Source organism: Podarcis pityusensis (genome assembly GCF_964106645.2).
Source record: "Podarcis pityusensis genome assembly, chromosome: 1".
Lineage (NCBI taxonomy): Eukaryota > Metazoa > Chordata > Lepidosauria > Squamata > Lacertidae > Podarcis > Podarcis pityusensis.
Genome location: NC_138028.1, coordinates 68036101 through 68056287, shown reverse-complemented (window position 1 = coordinate 68056287; position 20187 = coordinate 68036101). Strand labels below are relative to the sequence as shown.

Sequence of the window (20187 nt, the reverse complement as noted above, 5' to 3'; positions counted from 1 at the left end):
AGTCACCACATTAGGGGACATATTGATTAAATGTTTTATGCCAATATGGTGGAGTTGCTGATTTGAAGTATCTAAGAACAGTTTTCTACCATTCTGAAGAGCACAGTTATAGCTGTGCGGTCATTTCAGAATGATCATGATGTTAGATTTCATCTAATATGTTGATGTTATTTCACAGCCGTTCTGGCCCATGGGCACTGGTTGTGCAAGAGGGTTCCTGGCTGCGTTTGACACAGCTTGGATGGTGAAAAGTTGGGCCCAAGGAAAGCATCCACTTGATATCCTTGCAGAAAGGTTGGTATCTCTTGTTTGTTCTTCCCATGTATTACAGTGAAACCAAGCAAACTTTGATTTTCCTGGGGCCTGGGTTGATCCATTTTATTTATTTAAATTTATGTACTGCTTCATTGTAGAACGGCATCAAAGTGGTTTACAAAAAAAAGTGAAACATAAAATCGTTATTAAAAAAAATTACAACCATAATTTAAAACACACAGAAAGTCAAAACCAAAATAGACCAGACTAAGGCAAATAAAAACTCTCACAAACATTATGAACATCTGGGTAGGCATGTCTAAATAAGAATGTCTTCAGCAGGCTTTGTGTTTTTCTGTTGTGAAGAGCCCTGAGGCCTTTGGATGAAGGGCAGAATACGAAATAAGTAAGAATCAAAGAGCCGCTGAGGATTTATTAGAGGATGGCATTTTGTGTGTTGGGTAATGAAGGCAAGAGTCTGGACTTAGAGAAAGGGCATATAAGGGCTGAGAAAGCATGTTTGTGGATGACAAAAAGATAGTACAGTCGTACTTGGAATCCTCACTGACTAATAATGATTGGGTGAATCTATACCCGATGCTGTTTTGTGGTTGAAGGAGCTGCTTCTTTGTGTGAAGGGAAAAAAAATCAAAGCCATATGATCTTGGGTGATGTAATCTTATTTCTTCCTAGCTATTTTCCTGCTTGAGGAAGACATACTTAACATCTGTCTCAGTTGTTCCCACCCCAGTCGTTTATCATGTTTAGACAATGTGTTCAAGTATTGTGTTCGACATTCTAAATATAGGCAGGGAGCACATAAGGTAAAGAAAACACTGTAAGATAGAAAGCGTGCACACACACTTGCAACCTTTTGTTTTTTACCTTCCAGAGAAAGCATTTATAGGCTCTTACCTCAGACAACACCTGAAAATATCACTAAGAACTTTGACCAGTACACCATTGATCCTGCAACACGTTATCCAAACTTGAACTCAAGTTGTGTTCGACCTCATCAGGTAAGCTGGGGTACATGAGAAACGCCTGTCTCCAGCTAAGTTCTACTCAAGAGCAGGCCAATTAAAATTAATGAACCTTAGTTACGTCTGCTAATTTCAGAGGGCTTACTCTGAATATGACTAACATTGAATACAACCCACAAGCTCTAGAAAATAGTATGAATGCTTACCTATGCTCTGTGAATGACTGCCTTTTGTAGAAAGGTCAAGTCACTCAACTTCCAATTCCCTAGATAAAGCAATGTTGATAAAGCGAAACATTTGAGAGATTTGGAGAAACAGACCCAATTAGGATGATCACATCAGGCTTTATAAATCATGGTGCTCCTGGTTTATATTCCAGGCTTGAGTCAGACATTTTGATAACCTTTCATGTTACTTGATGGGGAAACGTTGGTATGACAGGCCTATTTTGAGTCTGAATAATTAGCAGATTGAGAATTCAGGGTTGTTGTAGCAAATATTGTATTTTATGGGGTGTGTCTTTCCTTAGGTGAAGCATCTTTACATTACAAATGAGCTTCAGCCATTCCCTCTAGAAAGAGCAGACTCCATTAGAAGATCAATTGGACTTTCAAGACATGGTATGAAATGCATGTTTTGTTATCATGCTTTTTACATCCTATAAATGGTGAGGGGAGAGGAGATTTTTAGCTTTGGACAAGTGACTATACATTTATTTTTTAAAATCTGCTATTTCAGAATCTGATATAAGGCCAAACAAGCTTTTAACCTGGTGTCAAAAACAAACAGAAGGATACAGGAATGTTAGTGTCATGGATCTCACCACTTCATGGAGGAGTGGCCTTGCCTTATGTGCAATTATGCATCGCTTCAGACCTGACCTCATGTAAGTTCTTATGTCTTTTATATGTGTAATGCTAGCTAATTGCAGGTTCTGCCACCTACAAAAGTATAGACTTGGGTAAAGCCAATCAAAACAGTGAGGAGAGTTTGTTTCCCTTTTTAACATCTTTTTTTTGCAACTAAGCATGTATTTGCTCATTTTTTCCTTCATGAATGTCTTTGGCTCAGTACTAAAAAAAGTAAAAATGCAAGGTATACAGTTTCCAAGAACTACTACTTGAGATTTTAACTGTATCGTTTTTGCTTACTTTTGTCAGAGTCAGAATTGCTTTTTTTTTTAGCAAGAAACTGCTTTAATGCTTTGCAAATATACATGGGAAGATGATATTTGTGGAAAAAAGAATCCATAGCTTAACTAGGTCTGTGCCAAAAGGGCTTACTGCAACACAAAACATTCAGGAAATATACACTACCAATTCTTGAATTGGTGTTGGATGACCAACTTGATATGACTTGTTATGATGTTAAGGATCTGAATCCTGGGGAGACATCTGACAGTTGGTTCTGTGGGTGTTTCCTTGCCAGTTACGCACAGAGTAGTGTGCTACACCTTCACCTTCACCAGGCCCTTCAAGAATGAGTGTTCATTCTTCTACTGATGATTTGGCAAGGTTAATTTGCCAGGGACTTGGAAGCATTGTTACAAATGTAGAACCTTGGATTTTAAACCCTTTCTGGAAGCTGTCTTTGTATTCCTGCCGTGACTGGATCAGCTCCCAAGTTGGGAGTGATGCAGAAACCACGCAGTTAGTGCCATATGGGGATTTTTTTGGATAGCCTGAACAAAGGATGCTTTAGAATGTGTATGTTAAGCCTCAAGCTCTGTTTTGTATTGTTACCCAAGCCAAAGAATGTGATCTGCCTAAGTAACCTTCTGCCCAGATTAGGGGGCAGCGGAAAAGAAGTCAGGGTGGCCCTACACCTTAAAGCCGTTCCTCTCCATGGATTTGTTTTGAGGTGCAGACAGTGTCACAAATATCTGGTCATGCCACTACTAGAGAAATAGTCCTTACTAGCAGATTTAAACACTGTACATCAGGCATGGCCAAACTTGGCCCTTCAGCTGTTTTGGGACTACAACTCCCATCATCCCTAGCTAACAGGACTAGTGGTCAGGGATGATGGGAATTGTAGTCCCAAAAGTTTGGCCATGCCTGCTGTACATGATTGGATGGAGGTGGTTTTGTGTTGTTGTTTTTTTGTCTTACTCATATGAAAGTACACCTTAGAGTTAAAATGGCTGCTTCAGTAAGTAGCCACAAACACCTGAGAACTAACTGGAGGAGGGCTTGTGCTCCACTGTTGTCCCCCTCCCCCTCTTGTCTTTATTGTTGCTGTTGCTTGGGGCAGGAGCAGCCAAGGGCTTTCTAAATTGCTCTGCTCTTGGACTTGATAGGAATACTCCTTAATTCTGAGGGCCTTCTGACAGTTTGTTGAATCTCTTTCTGTTCTTGCTTTCTTATAGTGCTGATAAGGCACTAAAGCCAGAAAGGTCTGGCTTACCATTTCCCATGGCTTTTATCACCAGTGTGAGAGGGAATGGTTGGAACCAGCAAATGGTAAATCCATTTCTTTAGGAGATAAGGTATGGTGCTGCTAGTTGCCTTGAAGGGGGCAGTAACGAAGTGGAAGTGGTGAAGGGGGAAGCCTCCTTTGACACTAATTGATCTGTCTGGCTGCAACCTATTCGGGTTAAGGTGCTCAAGCATGTAATTATTCCTGGATGACAGAGATTACCTAGACCCATTTCAGTCATTATTTGGCATGGCTTGTGAGCTGAAACTGCCTTGGTTGATGACATTTGTTGAGAGAGCGTGCAGTCTAGCTCTTGCTAATTGATCTGGACTTCTCATTGCCTATCTCATGGACCGTGGAATACTTTTTGGGTGGCCTGTCCTGTTGAACATGGGGGATGCTGTGCTCAAGGACTTACATTTCTGTTTGAGGGGTTGAAAGTGGGATGGAGTTTTCTTCTTCATAAATCCATTGCATTTGTTATGGTGCTCTGCAAAGTTCTGTTCTACCCACCATACTATTTAACATCAACATTAAACCACTAGGAGAGGTTTTCTGGAAGTTGGGGTTTAGGTAGCATGAGTATGCTTCTGCAGTCTCACTCTGCCTTTTTCATCTAATGTGGTTAAAGGTTAGATGAGGATGTCTGACTCTAAATTATCCATAGTGAGATGGATGGGGCTTAGTATACTGAAGTTGAATCCAGATAAGAGAGGGGCACTGTTGGTTGGTGGTTTAACCAACCAGGGATGTGGAACTCATCTGCTTTTGGATAGCATTGCATCCTCTCTCAAAGATCAAGTTCACCGCTTAGGGATCTTCTTCAATCTGGCATGGTTTATTGATTTATCAAGTTACATGTTGAATATCACCAGCTGTGTCCCCTTCCTGAAAGGAAATCATAAGTATAATGACTAAATCCTTTGAAAGGTGAGGGGAATTCACCCATGTGTAATAGAGCTCAGCCAATGGCATTCTCTTGTTTTCAGAGCTTAATTCTCTGGCTGTAAAAGTGGAGAAATAATTGCTGCAGTTTTTGGAGGTGAGCTGGAGAAATGGTTAAAAATCTTTAGGGGCGGAAGATTTACACTTTGATTTGACAGTAGTGGATGCTCCAACCCTGGCTGCCTTTTAAAGACTTTGCACCACTGTGGCAAACATGCACTCCTAGTGTGCTTCAGGACCATTTCTGATTCCATACCTGTGTGGAAGGATGCAGCATCACAAGATAGCACCTTTTCAGGGCCTGTGCTGGTGGGAACAGGGATTGGTATTCTTTTGAAAGGAAGAATATAGCCTTTTCCTCCCCCCCCAAAAAAAATGAATGAAAAAGTTTACCAGATGTTTTTTTGGGGGGACAGAGCATTGTGTCCAGACATGCTGTTGCCATGTTGCAAGCATCAACCTTCCCTGCTAGCATTTGCCATGTTTGCACCAGGGACAGAAATACTTGCAGGTATCCCCCCACCTCAATTCCTGTGATAGGAGTTTCAACATATTATAGTTTGACACATGTTGTTTCATATAGGTTTTTTGAATTGTGAATTGGTTGTCGTTGTCAGCAGAGAGGTGACCCCTGTTCCGCTCACAGAGCTACAGTTTCCAGAGTTGGTTTAACAGGCAATCCCTCTTCCCAGGGGACTCTGGAAATTGTAGTGCTGTGAGGATAATCGGTTTCTCCTAGCAACTCTCAGCACCCTTTACAAGCTGTAGTTCCCATGAGTCTTTGGGAGAAGGCATGGTTGTTTAAAGTGGTATGATCCTGATTTGAATGCCTATTGTGGATGGGACTAAGCCACAATTCAAGGTTGTTTCTTTTGCATAAGTGAGGATTGAAGATGAGATGGCAACCTTTCAAGGCCCACCCAGTGAGTTGAAGGCCGAAGTGTGATTTGCACCAAGGGTAGCACTTGGCTGATTCCTAGACCACACATGCTCAGTTTTGCTCAAGGAGGCAACTTTTTCAACCGAATAGAAGTATTTAGATTTAACTAAATCGAAGTGCTTGGTTACTTTCATGTGTTGTTTGGTGGGGGTGCCAATTTTCCTAAACAAAATTCCTCTGTGGAGGATTGCAGAAGACTTCTGAAATGGTTACTTATAAAATGTTTCCGGAATAGAAGATATTATTGAAGGGCAGGGCAGGGGAACTAAAATCTCAACACTTTTGTAGACTGATGTGCCCCTCTTTTTGAATCCCCAAGTGACTTTGACTCCCTGAATGAAGAAGATGCCGTTGGAAACAACCAGCTGGCGTTTGACATTGCTGAGCGAGAGTTTGGAATTCCCCCCGTCACTACGGGGAAAGAGATGGTGGCTTCTGGAGAGCCTGATAAACTCAGTATGGTCATGTACCTCTCAAAATTCTATGAGCTATTTAGGGGAACACCTCTGAGAGCTGTGGGTAAGTCAATCTAGGTTGCTCTTAAGTCTTAAGAGAAGCCAGCCTTTCACTGTTTTATAGCTTGCCTGATTGACCCTGAAGCCGAGCCAAAGTTTGCCTTGCAGCTCCAATATAACTTGCTCTGGAATGTCCAACTGTAATAGCTGTGTTCTGTAGTTATCCCAGGCTTTAAAAGGAAATGGGGGTGTAATGTTTAATATTGTGAATGGCTTATGCTGCCTTAAATATTTTATCTAGAGCTGGATGACATGGTCATTGCCATTCATCTGTACTTAGTGTCGCTGTAATGTTTCACGCAAAGTTGTTGGTTTTGCACTCATTCACTCCATCCTAACAAGTAAACAAATCTGACTTATGTACCAGGCACCAGGAGTGCTGGGACATGAGGTTTCTCAGTACAGTGGTATCTGTCAGTACCATACCAAAAAGAGAGAGACATATTTCAGTCAACCTTCCACATGGTCCACAGCTACCAGGATTAGAAAGATCTTCCTCCATTCCACCAATTAAGGGAGGGGAAGTGGTGATGGGAGTGGCAAGGCTGGAAAACATCTTCCATGTTGATTAAAATCTGAACTAGAGAAGAGCTAGGGCAACAGTATTTGATTAAAATCTGAACTAGAGAAGAGCTAGGGCAACAGTATTAGATTACAAGCTGCTGAAACTTCTATTTACAGGCCAGGTAATACAAATTTCCGTGATGCTTGCTAGTGAAGAAGACACAATGGGGAAATCTTAGATTGGTTTATAGGCCAATCTCAGGCACACTTAGCTTGAATAAGACCCATTGAATATAGTGATATTAAAAATTTGATAAATAGGAACAAGATTGTGCTATTTGGCTCAGACAGTGATGTTATTTTAAAATATAGTTGAGTAAAACAGAGCTTTTTGCATTTCGGGATTAAATTTCAAAACATGCTTTATTAAGAGGAGTATTTCCTTAGCCTAATAAGAATGCTCCAGTTGCTGGACAGCATACTTTATATTTATTTATTTATTTATTTATTTATCCATGTTTGAACAGGTGCTACGGATAAGCGAAATGGAGAAAGAAAGGATCTTTGTTCAGCAAAATCATCCAACTTCAATAACTACATGAATTTAACTTTTCCAAGGAAGAGAATACCTAAAGTAAGCATCCTATAACTTCAGTAGCTCGGTCCTTTTGAAAAAAACAATTATAAACCAAATTAATAGATGCTTGTGTTCATCAAAGAGCTATTAGTTATGATAACCAAAACAGAATTTTGTATTCGGATACATTATGTACAGTACAGTACTCGGCTGGCCTTTGGTTTAATCCAGCAAAGCAGTTCCCAGGCTTGTTTGCAGAATACTTTCCTCTAGAAATTCACTGCAGCATTTGTGGATGGTGAATTGGGGGAGGGATTATGGTCAATTGGCAGGGGAGTTATTTGAAATTTTAGAGATCTTACTTATTAGGGGCCATCGTTACTGGCTGTATCTTTGCTAAAAGCTTCTGTAGCAGCAGAGTTCCTCTCTGGTTTTCTGTTGGTACTTATCCCCCACACATTGCCCCATTGGACTGTGGGGCCACAGAGAGCTTCCTTATATTGAGCCAGATCATTTATCCATCTGGTTAGGTGAGATTATCTTGGCTGTTTACTGGGTCAAGTAAGATAAACTTCATTGTTTATATTCCAAATGTGAAGTTTCTTCAGCATGCAACAAAATGTTCTGATTCAGTAATTTGTTTTCGTCTTTGTGTGAGGGTATTATTTTTTTATTGTATCAAATCAAATGCACACTTTCCTTTGCTTTAATTTCCAATTTTTTCGGTTAGAATTTTATTATTTTCTATTTTCGTGGCAATCTCAGAGTGCAAAACTGAGGCTTAACCTTAATGCTGGAAGAGAAATGGGTAAAATGTCTCTGTTGTTTTAAGAGGGTCATGGATGAAGCAGGAAAAGGTTAGAAAATATTATTTTGCCAACTTATAAAATCCTTGTCTGCATTTAAAATTACCTCAGCTGGGTCTTTTGAAACACACTAAATTGTTCTAGGAAGAATTTACTCAGAACTAAGTATAAGATCATTCTTATGTTGCCCAATCTATAAATAACATCCTCAAATCATATGAACACTTAGCTACCAAGCAGTTACCTCATGCCCTTTTTAGGAAACAGCATTTCTTCGCTCAGCCATGCAAACAGAGCTGGCACATTTACTCAACAGAAGCCTAACTGACAAAAATCAAATTTTCCAGGAGAGAAAGAATACCACACCCTCTTAAAGCAAACTTCCAGCAGATTGTTTTGCTAAAAACTTGATATGGTATTTTTCAAGGTGTCACTTAACAACTTTTTTGTTCATCGACAATTCAGTCGTTACAACTGCACACTTCTGCCCTGTTTATATTAGTGCTGGACATTAATAATAACCTGAATTAAAAATTCATATTGAACCTATATACACCCCCCCCCCAGTTTTCTTGTTCTTAACTGGACAATAAAACTGTAAATAATATTGTATTTATTAATTCAGAGGGCCTAACAGAACTAAGCACATGTAAAAGATTAGAATTAAGCAAAATCCTTCTCAGAGCCTTACAATTTAAATCTAACTTTATCACCTAAGGGTTGTTGGATCCAGAAATCTCTTGGGTAGAATGCTTACTCACGAAACAATCCCACTAATGGAAAGTTTGGAGGTGGGTTTTGTCAGTTTCTTTCCTCCCTACAGCTACTTGCCCCCTCTGAAAAAATTATCTGGTGGGTTGTGTGTTGGAAATGGATGGAGCTTGTAGGGGGAAAGGAGAATTGGTGAAGATCCCCCCTTTCCTTCCAACAACAAGAGCTTTTGCTGGATCAGAGAGCACATTGTGTCCTAATCCATATATCTACCAGTAATCATTTTGATCCCAACAAAATCTAATATGGTTCTAGGAAAACGAGAACTTTCACTTTTGAGGAAGTCTTTTTTTGGACCTCTGCAGATCTTAGGGGCATTACGTAGAAAGAAAAAATAATGGCATGGGGTGGTGTCTAACTATGCCCACCTTTGCACAATGCCTTTAAAGCACTCTGATCCTGCTTTTTAAACAGCCATGATTTTCCCCAAATAATTCTGGTTGCTGTAGTTTAGGGATGCAAAGAGTTGTTAGGAGACCCCCCATAAGCCTCACAGAGCTACAATTCTTATAGTTACCTAGGAAGAGATTTATTGTTAAACCACTCCAGGAATTATAGGCCTGGGCAGGTACTATGGGTCTCCTAACAACTCTCAACAACCTTAACAAACTACAGCTCCTAGAATTCTTTGGGGGGGGGAGCCATGACTGCTAAAAGTGGTATTGTCGTGCTTTGAATGTATGGTGTTAAGGGGGCCTAAGTCGTACTCAGAGTAGCAACTTAAACCCATGGATTTGGTGCTGTGGTCTAAACCACTGAGCATCTGGAGCTTGCCGATCAGAAGGTCGGCCGTTTGAATCCCCACAACGGGATGAGCTCCCACTGTTCTGTCCCAGCTTCTGCCAACCATGCAGTTTGAAAGCATACCAGTGTGAGTAGATAAATTGGGGAGATAAATAGTGTTTCCTTGCGCTCTGGCTTCCGTCACAGTGTTCCATTGTGTTTAGTCATGCTGACCACATGATCCAGAAAGCTGTCTGCAGACAAATGCTGGCTCCCTTTTCCTGAAGCAAGATGAGCGCCGCATCCCATAGTCACCTTTGACTGGACTTAACTGTCCAGGGGTCCTTTACCTTTATCTTATTCTGAGGATGACTTAGTTGAATAGCACCCATTGTCAATAAGTTGATAAAAAGCATGACTGTAGAATAGTTCAAATGAAGCATATGGTCTGGAATACTACCTAGTAGTTGTTTAATTTTGTCAGTATCACGACTTTTAATTAACCATTGTTATTGAAATGGCTATCACAAGCACCACTTGTTAAAAATGTAGACTGGCATCTGTGGGGAGAAGTTATTTAACTAATGGCACAATGTTAACAGCATTTGTTATATGTAGGGGAAAATGTTTCTACATGTTCCACCTGCAGCTTATCTCTTTGTTTTTATTCATTTGTTAGCAGCAAATCTTTTCTGTACTGTATAAAGATCTGAATTTTCTAATTCCTATGTCAGTCATATTCAGCAGTAAGGAGAGACAGAAATCCATTCACCAAAGACTCCTGTTCAAGACTCCAGATAAGAAGTGTTCTATTGTCCCGTGAGAGGGAACGTACGAACTCCAGCAGAACAGATTGTGCCACCGCAGTGTTTAGTCTTGTTAGGCTGACTAATGCTTACACCGAACATGATGCTTTGTTAGTGAGAGCCGGTACTTGGAAGACGTAGTACTTAACATACTGTCATCCGTTTCTCTTTCTTTGGGATCAGCCCAAAAGTTAGGGTTGAGATCATTCTTGATTCTTTACACCATGATTTATTATAAGCAGTGGAAATGTAAAAAGGAAGCCCTTGTTTCTTTGATCTTGCTCTCTCCCTCCGCCCCTGCTCAGTGCCAGCAGTGCAGATTACAAGGCTGCAGCCTGTGGTTGGTCTTGACATTTGCAGGAACACAGACAGGTTACATATTTTCCCCCAGCAAAAATGTTTGGTGTGTTTTAAGAAAAGAAAATTGAAACACAGTACCAGTCAAGCCAGAGCCTACAACATGTTTGTTGGGTGCTGTAACGTTTTGCTCACCAGTTCGTATAGCAGATAATTTCTCATGTCTGCGAATTAAATCTGTAGATCCATGCAGGCCCTGAATCAGGCAGCACTGGAGTTCTAATCCTCTGAGCTCAGTTACCACAACTGAATGATGTGCTTAAAAGCTATGTGTGCTTCACTGCCACAGTACATTTTGCCTCCGAAGTCCTGCCTAAAGCAACACACTCAGATGCTTTGTAGCATTAGAAAGCTGAGGAGTCTAGACTTCTATAAGCGTTGGTTATTATGAAAGCATTTGTTATGTAATTCTGACTCGTTTGAAAGAACTCTTGGCTTTGCTCTGAACTAATGTGTCTGAGGCCTCTGGCGTAGCCTTTAATCCACTGACGAGCCTCGGACAAAGTATTTCTCCCAGCTTTTATTTCCTCCATTTGTAAAATGGGAATTGTTATGGGAGTTATGTGATTTCAGGGCCTTATGGAGCTGATCACATAATGACTGCAAACCACTTTGCACATTTGAGCTGCAACCCTGAATGCAGCACATGCCCCCATTTATTTCAATGGTACAGAAACACTTGCAGGATTGCTGTGGTACCATAAGCTTCTTGAAGGCATATCTAGCCATTGTCAGCAAACTGAATGCCAAGTTCTTAGTTCATCAGTCTGGTATAGTGGCTAGTGCTGGCCTTGGTTTTTGGGAATCCATACTGAAATACTGACTTAGTTAGGCAGTTCAGTTGGTGACCTTGTCTGCCCAACAAAACCATCCTTTCCAGGTGTTTGCAAGGCTAAAATCTACTGAATAGAATGCAAATGGTTTAAAATTAGTTTATGCATAAGAGTTATCTTGACATTAATTCATAATGAGGCACCAAGTATATAGGATCAGCCTATGTTAAAGAAGAAGAGGAGGAGTTTGGATTTGATATCCCGCCTTTCACTCCCTTTAAGGAGTCTCAAAGTGGCTAACATTCTCCTTTCCCTTCCTCCCCCACAACAAACACTCTGTGAGGTGAGTGGGGCTGAGAGACTTCAAAGAAGTGTGACTGGCCCAAGGTCACCCAGCAGCTGCAGGTGGAGGAGCGGAGACGCGAACCCGGTTCCCCAGATTACGAGACTACCGCTCTTAACCGCTACACCACACTGGTTACAAGGAGGAATTGAAGGACCAGTTCAATGAATTTGTTGCACACATGCCTAATGCTACTTGAGAAATCTCAGATTCCAGCTGTCCCCGGTGGAATGTGCTGTTGCTCAAATTTGACTTTCATGATACCAGAAAATGATGGTCTAATTTTTATCGATAATTTTTTTTTTTTAAAGAAATTTATTGGGTTTTACAATAGAAATGAACATAATAAACAATGTAACATATATCTTAACATAATTTCACATTTTCTTTGGACTTCCTCACATCTCCCGCTCCCACTTTCATCGTTATAACATTTTGTCAGCAATTTATTATCTTATTTACATTCTTATATCCCTTCTATGTTTCATAATCTTCTAGTTCTCAAAAAGAGTTATATTTTCACAATCTTACTTATTTTCTTAAAATCATCTAAATTTAGTGGTGCTCAGTTATTTTGATCTAGCATCCTGTTTAGCATTCACTCAAGTTACAATATTTTTGTAAATAATTCTTAAATTTCTTCCAATCCTCCTCAGTCCTCTCTTCTCCCAGGTCACGAATTCTGCCGGTCATCTCAGCCAGTTCCATGTAGTCTATCAGTTGCATCTGCCATTCTTCCAGTGTGGGTAGATCTTGAGTTTTCCAGTGCTTTGCGAGAAGTATCCTTGCTGCTGTTGTTGCATACATAAAAAATGTCTGGTCCTTCTTTACCACCCCTTGGCCGACAATACCCAAAAGGAAGGCCTCTGGTTTCTTAGTGAAGGTATATTTAAATACCTTTTTCAGTTCATTATAAATCATTTCCCAGAACGCCTTCACTTTAGGGCAAGTCCACCAGAGGTGGAAGAACGTTCCCTCACACTCTTTACATTTCCAACACTTATTGTCAGTCAGGTGGTAAATTTTTGCAAGTTTGACTGGGGTCATATACCATCTATAAATCATTTTCATTACATTTTCTTTCAAAGCGTTACATGCAGTAAATTTCAATCCAGTACTCCACAACCTTTCCCAGTCCTCAAACATGATATTATACCCAATGTCCTGTGCCCACCTTATCATAGCCGATTTAACCGTTTCATCTTGTGTATTCCATTTTAACAGCAAGTTATACATCCTTGAAAGTACCTTGGTCTTTGGTTCTAACAATTCTGTTTCTAGTTTCGATTTCTCCACCTGGAACCCTAGTTTCTTGTCATTTTTAAAAACTTCTTTAATCTGAGCGTAATGTAAGCAGTCTCGCACTTTGTCCTTCATTTTCTCCAAACTCTGCAATTTCCAGTTGTCTCCATCTTTTTCTAGTATTTCCCAATATTTTGGCCATTTAGCCTCCATATTGGGTCTTTTTCGGGCCTTATCGATAATTTTTTTTATGGCTGCTGTGCTGGCCCTAGGTAGCTATTCTGGAAGTAGATAGCCTAAAGCTATTAATGAGGCCTGTTTCTCAAGGAGCAAATATGTTTGGACAAAATTAAATGTGACTGGGCATCCATGTTTGTTTTAATGTCCGGCCATTCGTGTATACTAAAAGGGGCACATGGATGAAAGCATTTGCAATATCTGGTCTTCCCATGGCTTCAGGCAACTGTTCTCTGTTCAGTTTACTTTTGGTATTTAAGCCGGCTGGGGGGGAAAGTGCCTGTGCTGACAGAATAGTTAGGCAAGGGACGGGGAGGATTCGGATCTGACCCCATCCACCCCACTTTTTATGTGAATGGAGAGACAGGAATAAGCAACGTATAATAAGCATCGCTGCCTCATCAAGTCTAGCTTGGTTTCTCCTAGATAACATTTTGCTGAGGATAGGGAGATGCTTATGGAAATAGCAGAACAAGCCTCAGCTAATTTTTATGATGACTGAAAGTGGCCTGGAATGAGTTCTGTAGACATATGTCAGTGGAAACATTTACAAGCTTATTTAGTAATTAAATTAAAGCTAGTGCCTAACCTCAATTCCTCAGTCTGATCAACCCATTCATTTTGTCACTGACCAGTGAATTTAGTTTTGTGGGATGTCTTCATTTTAGCTGCCGTTCTCTGTTAAGTTGATAGATTCTGAGTGTGTATGCCATTGTGAATGATATGTTTTGCTTCCTCCAATTGTTTTTAGGCAGAAGAAAATGAAACCAGTAAAAGGCGACGTAAAAGTCTCATTAATTTTGAAGAGGTTAGTACTAATTGTCATGATTAAATTTGCTATTGGTATATGGTTTTAACTGATCAACAGTTTTAGGCAAATCAAGTGTCCTGATCTATTATCCTTAAGTCTTTAATGTATAACAATTGAAGAAAAAAAGAAGGTCTTCCTTTCATATTTCCTTTCATATTTGCAGGCATCCATATTAAATTGACTTCTGTTTGTTTAAATGATTTTGGTATAAGAAGCTGCAACTGGATTCGCTGCCTGGCTTCTGTTGAAGATGTCGACCTACAGACGCAATGTCTGACAGGCATTGCTTTAATTTCTCTCCACTATTCTCTAAAGATAGAATCTACATTATAGATTATATACATGCCAAAAAAGCTCTGAGCCATACACAGACAAGGGTGTGTGGGTGTGTGTGGGTGTGTGTGAAGTTACCTTCTTCATCAAAAGTAAAAACCAACCAACCATGCTAGGCCCCACATTTTAAAGTGGGAGATGGGACCAGATGCCATGCCTAGCACCTTATTATCCCCAGTCTACCTTCTTTTGAAGCCTGACTTATGAACGAATATATATATAGAGAGAGAGAGAGAGAGAGAGAGAGAGAAAGTATGTTTCCACAGGCTGCAGTCTTTATAGGCTGAACATGGGGAAAGTAAAGCAACCTTCCATTTTTCACAGGCTTTCTGCTTTCTTCCATTACTTGCATGTGTGTCTCAATGCATGGCATTGATTGATTGATTGATTGATTGATTGAGTGATTGATTAATGGCATTTCTATCCCACCTTTTTCTCCAAAGAGCTCAAGTTGGCATACATGGTTCTCCCTCTCCTCATTTAATCCCTACAGCAACCCTGTGAGGTAGGTTAGGCTGAGAGGCAGCGACTGGCCCTAGGTCATCCAGTGAGGGTCATGGCTGAGTGAGGATTCGAACACAGTCATAGGCCCACATTCATTTTATCTGAATTTAAAATCTATTGAAGATTCTATTTAAATTTTAAAGTTGGTTTTACTTTTCATGCATTCAGTGACACTTCTGTGGCCTGTGTACTGGTCAAAATGCGATATTAGACTGTCCCTAACATTCTTTCTGAAGTGGAGTATATACATTTTCCTTCAATTGTTCCATTGCAGTCTTCAAGTTCTTTGAATCGAGGTACGAATTCTGGTAACCAGCTGGGGGACTTGAAAGAAGGAATGAATCAAAACAAAGTGAAGTCTATGGCAACTCAGCTCTTAGCCAAATTTGAAGAAAATGCTCCTGGTCCTTCACTACGGAGGCAGGCGAGTAAATAATAATTGTAAAATTCTTCTTTGAAAATAGGGGTGAGTTCTTTCTCATGAGTAATCAGCTGTTATGAGCAACATGCCTAGAGCCCAAAGCCTGAAATACTTAAAATGAAAACTGGTAGTTGGAGCTCTTTGGATACTTCACACATGTCATATCCACATGGTTGTTTGAGTATAAGGAGATAATTCACAGCCATTTCTAGTCAGTAGTTTTGAGGAAGCATTTCCTGGGTTTGCGCAAGAACAGTTCTTCTGGGCAGTGGAGTTCCATTTAAGCTTCAGAGTGTCCACTTGCATAGGAAATGGCTAGAATGATCATAGGCAGCGCAGACAGGGAAGGCTGCCTACAGGTAGTTATGGTAATTGCAAGATGTGGGAGGAAAAGAAACATCCATTTTGCATTTCCTGTACCGTGGTACCTTGGGTTACAGACGCTTCAGGTTACAGACTCTGCTAACCCAGAAATAGTACCTCGGATTAAGGATGAGAACAGAAATCGCACGGCGGTGGCACGGCGACAGCAGGAGGCCCCATTAGCTAAAGTGGTACCTCAGGTTGAGAACAGTTTCAGGTTAAGAACGGGCCCCTAGAACGAATTAAGTTCTTAACCCAAGGTACCACTGTATTTGGGTGGAATGACCAAAGGGCCAAAATGAGTAGCTCTTTTAGGGTGAAATGCACATGGAGTCACTTTAGACACTAGAAAATCTGATATTATTGGTAATGTCCAAGTCACTGTCTCATAACTGGATGTTAGGGTAAAATTATGTAATAATACTGGGATATTGTAACAGATTTTTGTTTTCATGCTGCCTTGAGTAGTTAACAACTTGGGTTCATTATAAGTCAATAAAAGTTCAATTGCAGGTAGTATCCAACTAACATAGAGTAGACCCTCTGAATTACATGTGGAAATGGCTTTTAAAGGTTTTTTATGTATTGCTTTCAAAGGTATGTATACCTCCACAGTGATGTGAAGGCCACAATCTAGATAACTGGGTATTCCACAGACCTAGATGGCTTTGATATATATTTCACTGAACAACCCATGCACTGGTTAGCAAACTGCTTTGGGACTCAAGACTTTCAAAGAGTGCTGGTGGTTAAACAAAATTAGTAGCCCTAGTGAGCACTCTGAAATTTTACACTGCACCAAAATGAGCTAGCTGTATAACACACCCCCTATTTTGGGGGACTCAAAATTAAGAAAATGGGGGTTGATTGCCCCCATGTATAAGATTACCCCCCCTTTTAACATTATTTTTTAGTAAAAAACAACAACCCTAGTCTTATACATGGAAAAGTACGGTAAATAGTTATGCTAACTTAAAAGCTGCCTCCCTTATTCTGAGCTGGAGTTGTTGTCTGTACATAGGACTTGTGGATGTTATGCTTAGGGAAGATGTTATGCTTCTAGCAATGGGAATGGTGCTGGCTATTCCTTCACATAGACTGAGGATGGTGCTTTTGGATAAAGCATTCAGGAGCTGTAACACATTTGTAAGTTGCTTAACACTTAGATCATCTTGATCACATGGTGAGTTATAGTATCACAATTGCACTTCTTGGCCATTGACATGAAAAAAAATGACACAACCAAGTAAATTCACATGGTAGGCAGTTAGCAAACTTTAAAGAACCCTTTTGTATTGGTCTCCCAAGGTTCAGATCTGAGCTTTTGAATTGGCTCCAACTCAAGCTGATCATGCAGCAGACCAGATCCTGAATCTACTTAGACCCTTGCTAGATTTCAGTGTGATAGCTATACAAAATCGATGTGGGCTACATACACAAACCTTGTGGGGTTATTATTTATTTAGTTAGTTATTGTGCAGGTAATGTTTGCACTTCAGATCTGCCTTCCTAGTAAGTCCACAGAGCATACAAGCCAAAGAACATGTTTAGTAACCACCACCCACCACATATAACATAAGTAATTTGTGGCACAAAGATGACTTGAAAATAATGAGATCATCTCCTATTTGCACTCATGTGTGCAACATCTAGTTTGCCTGTAGCTTGCTCTTTAAATAGTTGCATTAAATGGTGCATTTCACATACTGTTACATCTGTGGGTGTCAAAAGTACAAACTGTGGTACGGTAATAAATTCCAAATGTGTCTTGCAGAAACCCTAGCAAAGCACCTTTACTAGCCTTCAAATGTGTTTTCTCATTTCTTCTGCCTCATACTGTCTTTCAATCCTGTTCCCAGTCTTCATTAGATATTCCTTTATCTCCTTGAACTGTTCTGCTTTTTACATTTAAGGATCTAGTAGATAAGCCAGCTTTGCACCTTTCTTCTGACCCTCCTGTAAATCCTCGCTTTGCTAAACCCAAGGAGCCAACCTGTAACCTGCCACCTCCACCTAAAAGTCAGGTAGGAATTCACTAGGGAGTGACTGTCAGTTCTTTCTAACATTAAGGCTGCAAAGCATGGTGGGTAACATCAGTGAGAAACATCAGGAGCATAGAGATGCTTAGCTGCCTTTTAAAGTCTGCTATTTGAAAGGCGAATGTGAAGAATGAAGGGAGGTGAGATCGCATGGGGCTTTGCTGCCATCTTTAGACTTTAATGAAAGGCCTGGTTCACACAACCACTATAGCATGTTGGTGTATGGGTTGATATGGTTTCCACTGTTGCTGTGTTGCACTGCACTTCAAACTGAATCATAGTTTACCTTGCCTTTTTAAAGTAGAAGACGTGTGGCAGTTTTGCCATTGGACAAAGGCAGGAGACGATATGCTCCAGTTGTAGCAATACTATAACAAATAATACAATAGCAAAACCCCATAGCTCCTAACAAGGCAGAGCCCAACACATGGGTAATATTAATTGTAAATGATAGCATGTGTTGGTTTCTAAAGCCTGGGCAAAGCAAAGTTTAGTGTGGCCTATTTCGAAGCATGCTGTCTGTTATAATACTTAGGCAATTAAAGGTTTTGTTCCAAGGGATGTCTTTGGTATGGTTCGTTGACTCAGAAGCCAATAAAAGATCTAGAGCACACCTTTGGGAAATGTTTAGAAATAAACACAGTTAGCCTAGTTTCCCAAATCCCCTGAAAGAGTCTTGCGGTTACAGCTGTCTGAAGAGTTTCCCATGCATTTTGACCGGCCTCTGAGCCTCCTGCTTTTGAATTGCATTCTGGGCTTGGCATATGCCACAAACCAATATGGCTTGCTAGAGAATGTGAGCTTGATTCCCAAATTCTCCACTTCTGAGGAAGAAGGACAAGTTCAGCTAGGCCAACATGGGCATTTTGAGCTGATAATCAGTTGTGAATTTTAGATTCATTCCACTCCCCCACCTATGCATATGTGCACTCTCTAGAGGAAGGCTTATAAACTTAAGCATGGGTAGCTGTGTTGTGAGCTACTGTTGCTGAAAGTTTTATGTTCTTATCTCTTACCTGGCATATTCACTGAACAGAGGAGACTCTATGGCAATACTAGTATAGGAAGACCTGTTAGCAACTATCATTTTATTCTCTGTACTAGAAATTTTTGCAAGTCTTAGAACTGGAAGACAACCCGTAGTCCCCATTCACATTCCCCTCCCCAAATAAAGAATACCCTGTGGCATATAAGAGTACTTTTTCTTGTAACTCTCCAGCTGGAGATGGACTTCTGCATTTAAATAATTGGTAGTTTGTTGCCTGTTAGTTGCAGTATAAATTAGTATAAATTAGTTGATTATACAGTGGTTTGTCTTTTCTGAAATAATATATTGAGATATTGTGCCTTGTTCACCTAGTGAACTCAGTGCAGTTTTCTGACACAGCCTCATAACAAGATAAAAATCAAAATATAATATTCAGATTGTCATGAGATTTCACTGAGGCGTCCAATAATACTTGGTATTTATGGAGTACTGGGGATGCTTAAAGCATTTCCATAAACATTTTTTCAATGATCCTTGCAACAACTCTATGTGAGTGCCAGTATTATTTCCCTGATGTGGCTGAGAGAGGGGGGCCTGCTTAGGGCCACCCATTAAGTTAATGGCTGAAATGAGGTTTTAATCAGGGACTTAGGGACTCCTGGCTTATTATCTGTAATAAAAATAATAATAATGTGTGGAACTCAAAGGGCCACTGAACTTCCAAGCTGTTAAGACTTGAGTCTACTCTGTCCACTTTATAAGCTACAGTCCACTGATAACTGCTTGAGTTTTATGCACCACTGCTTCATAAAAGGAATATTCCTATGCATGAGATGCCTGTTTGTATTGCTGCACTCTGACTTTGGCACATGCATTACTTAGGCAGTTTTAATTGCAGAATGTGCTATGATGGAAGAAAGATCCCTTTTTTCATTTCAAGTATTTCCCAGTTTCAGGCGGTAGCTAGGTCTGAACACACGGCCAGGGAGCCCGCACAGTCTTTGCCTGGTCCTCATCCAATGGCTAGGCATTTGAGACACATAGAACGGGCAGAGCTGGAGTCCAGGCTTTCTGAATCCCTTGCGTCTTCCTGTCCTGCTGCATTTGCCCTGTCTGGTGTGCTTCAACGCCTTCAGCATGTGGAGGAAAAATATAAACAGGTGATGGCACGTTCTTCCTCTCTTTCCCCTTTCCCACCATCTCTCCCTTCCCTATTTCCTTCCTTCTCTTTTAGCAGAACCCCTGATCATCTCCAGGACAATTCTGAGCAGTGAAAATGTGGGCAATATTGTTTTGGTTCCTACCATATAAATCTTTCAAGCATGCCACCTACTTACCACATTTATTTGCCGGGCAATATTTGCCGAGTACTGAGGCCTGATTGAAAGCCTCCTTACAGTGTTCAGTACAAACATGCCCTTCTCATTCTAGAGTTGAGCTCTGGGGTAAGGGGAGTTTTGCAAGTGTCCAGCCAAAACTGTTGATAAGGTCACTGACAATTTTGTAAGTGCTGCAAGTATATTTATTTGCTCA

The 20187-nt window shown here is 40.5% G+C and overlaps 1 protein-coding gene across 14 annotated transcripts in view; it reads left to right on the top strand.

The window, feature by feature from the left end:
- The window catches only part of MICAL2 (microtubule associated monooxygenase, calponin and LIM domain containing 2), a 145767-nt gene that overhangs the window by 54112 nt on the left and 71468 nt on the right, over positions 1-20187 (top strand). For 8 of the 14 annotated variants that reach the window (XR_013988069.1, XR_013988070.1, XR_013988071.1 and 5 more), the window contains exons 9-18: positions 179-294; positions 1148-1274; positions 1768-1858; positions 1977-2124; positions 5861-6060; positions 7088-7194; positions 13947-14003; positions 15118-15267; positions 17541-17651; positions 19605-19814. Coding sequence is in view for 11 of the 14 variants with exons in the window: in XM_081011799.1 (XP_080867925.1) it covers positions 179-294; positions 1148-1274; positions 1768-1858; positions 1977-2124; positions 5861-6060; positions 7088-7194; positions 13947-14003; positions 15118-15267; positions 17541-17651; positions 19605-19814 (1317 nt within the window). In the remaining 3 variants the exon portion in view is untranslated. The remainder of the gene's footprint in view (positions 1-178; positions 295-1147; positions 1275-1767; positions 1859-1976; positions 2125-5860; positions 6061-7087; positions 7195-13946; positions 14004-15117; positions 15268-17540; positions 17652-19604; positions 19815-20187) is intronic. The other 6 variants (XM_081011801.1, XM_081011803.1, XM_081011802.1 and 3 more) reach the window with 2 other exon arrangements.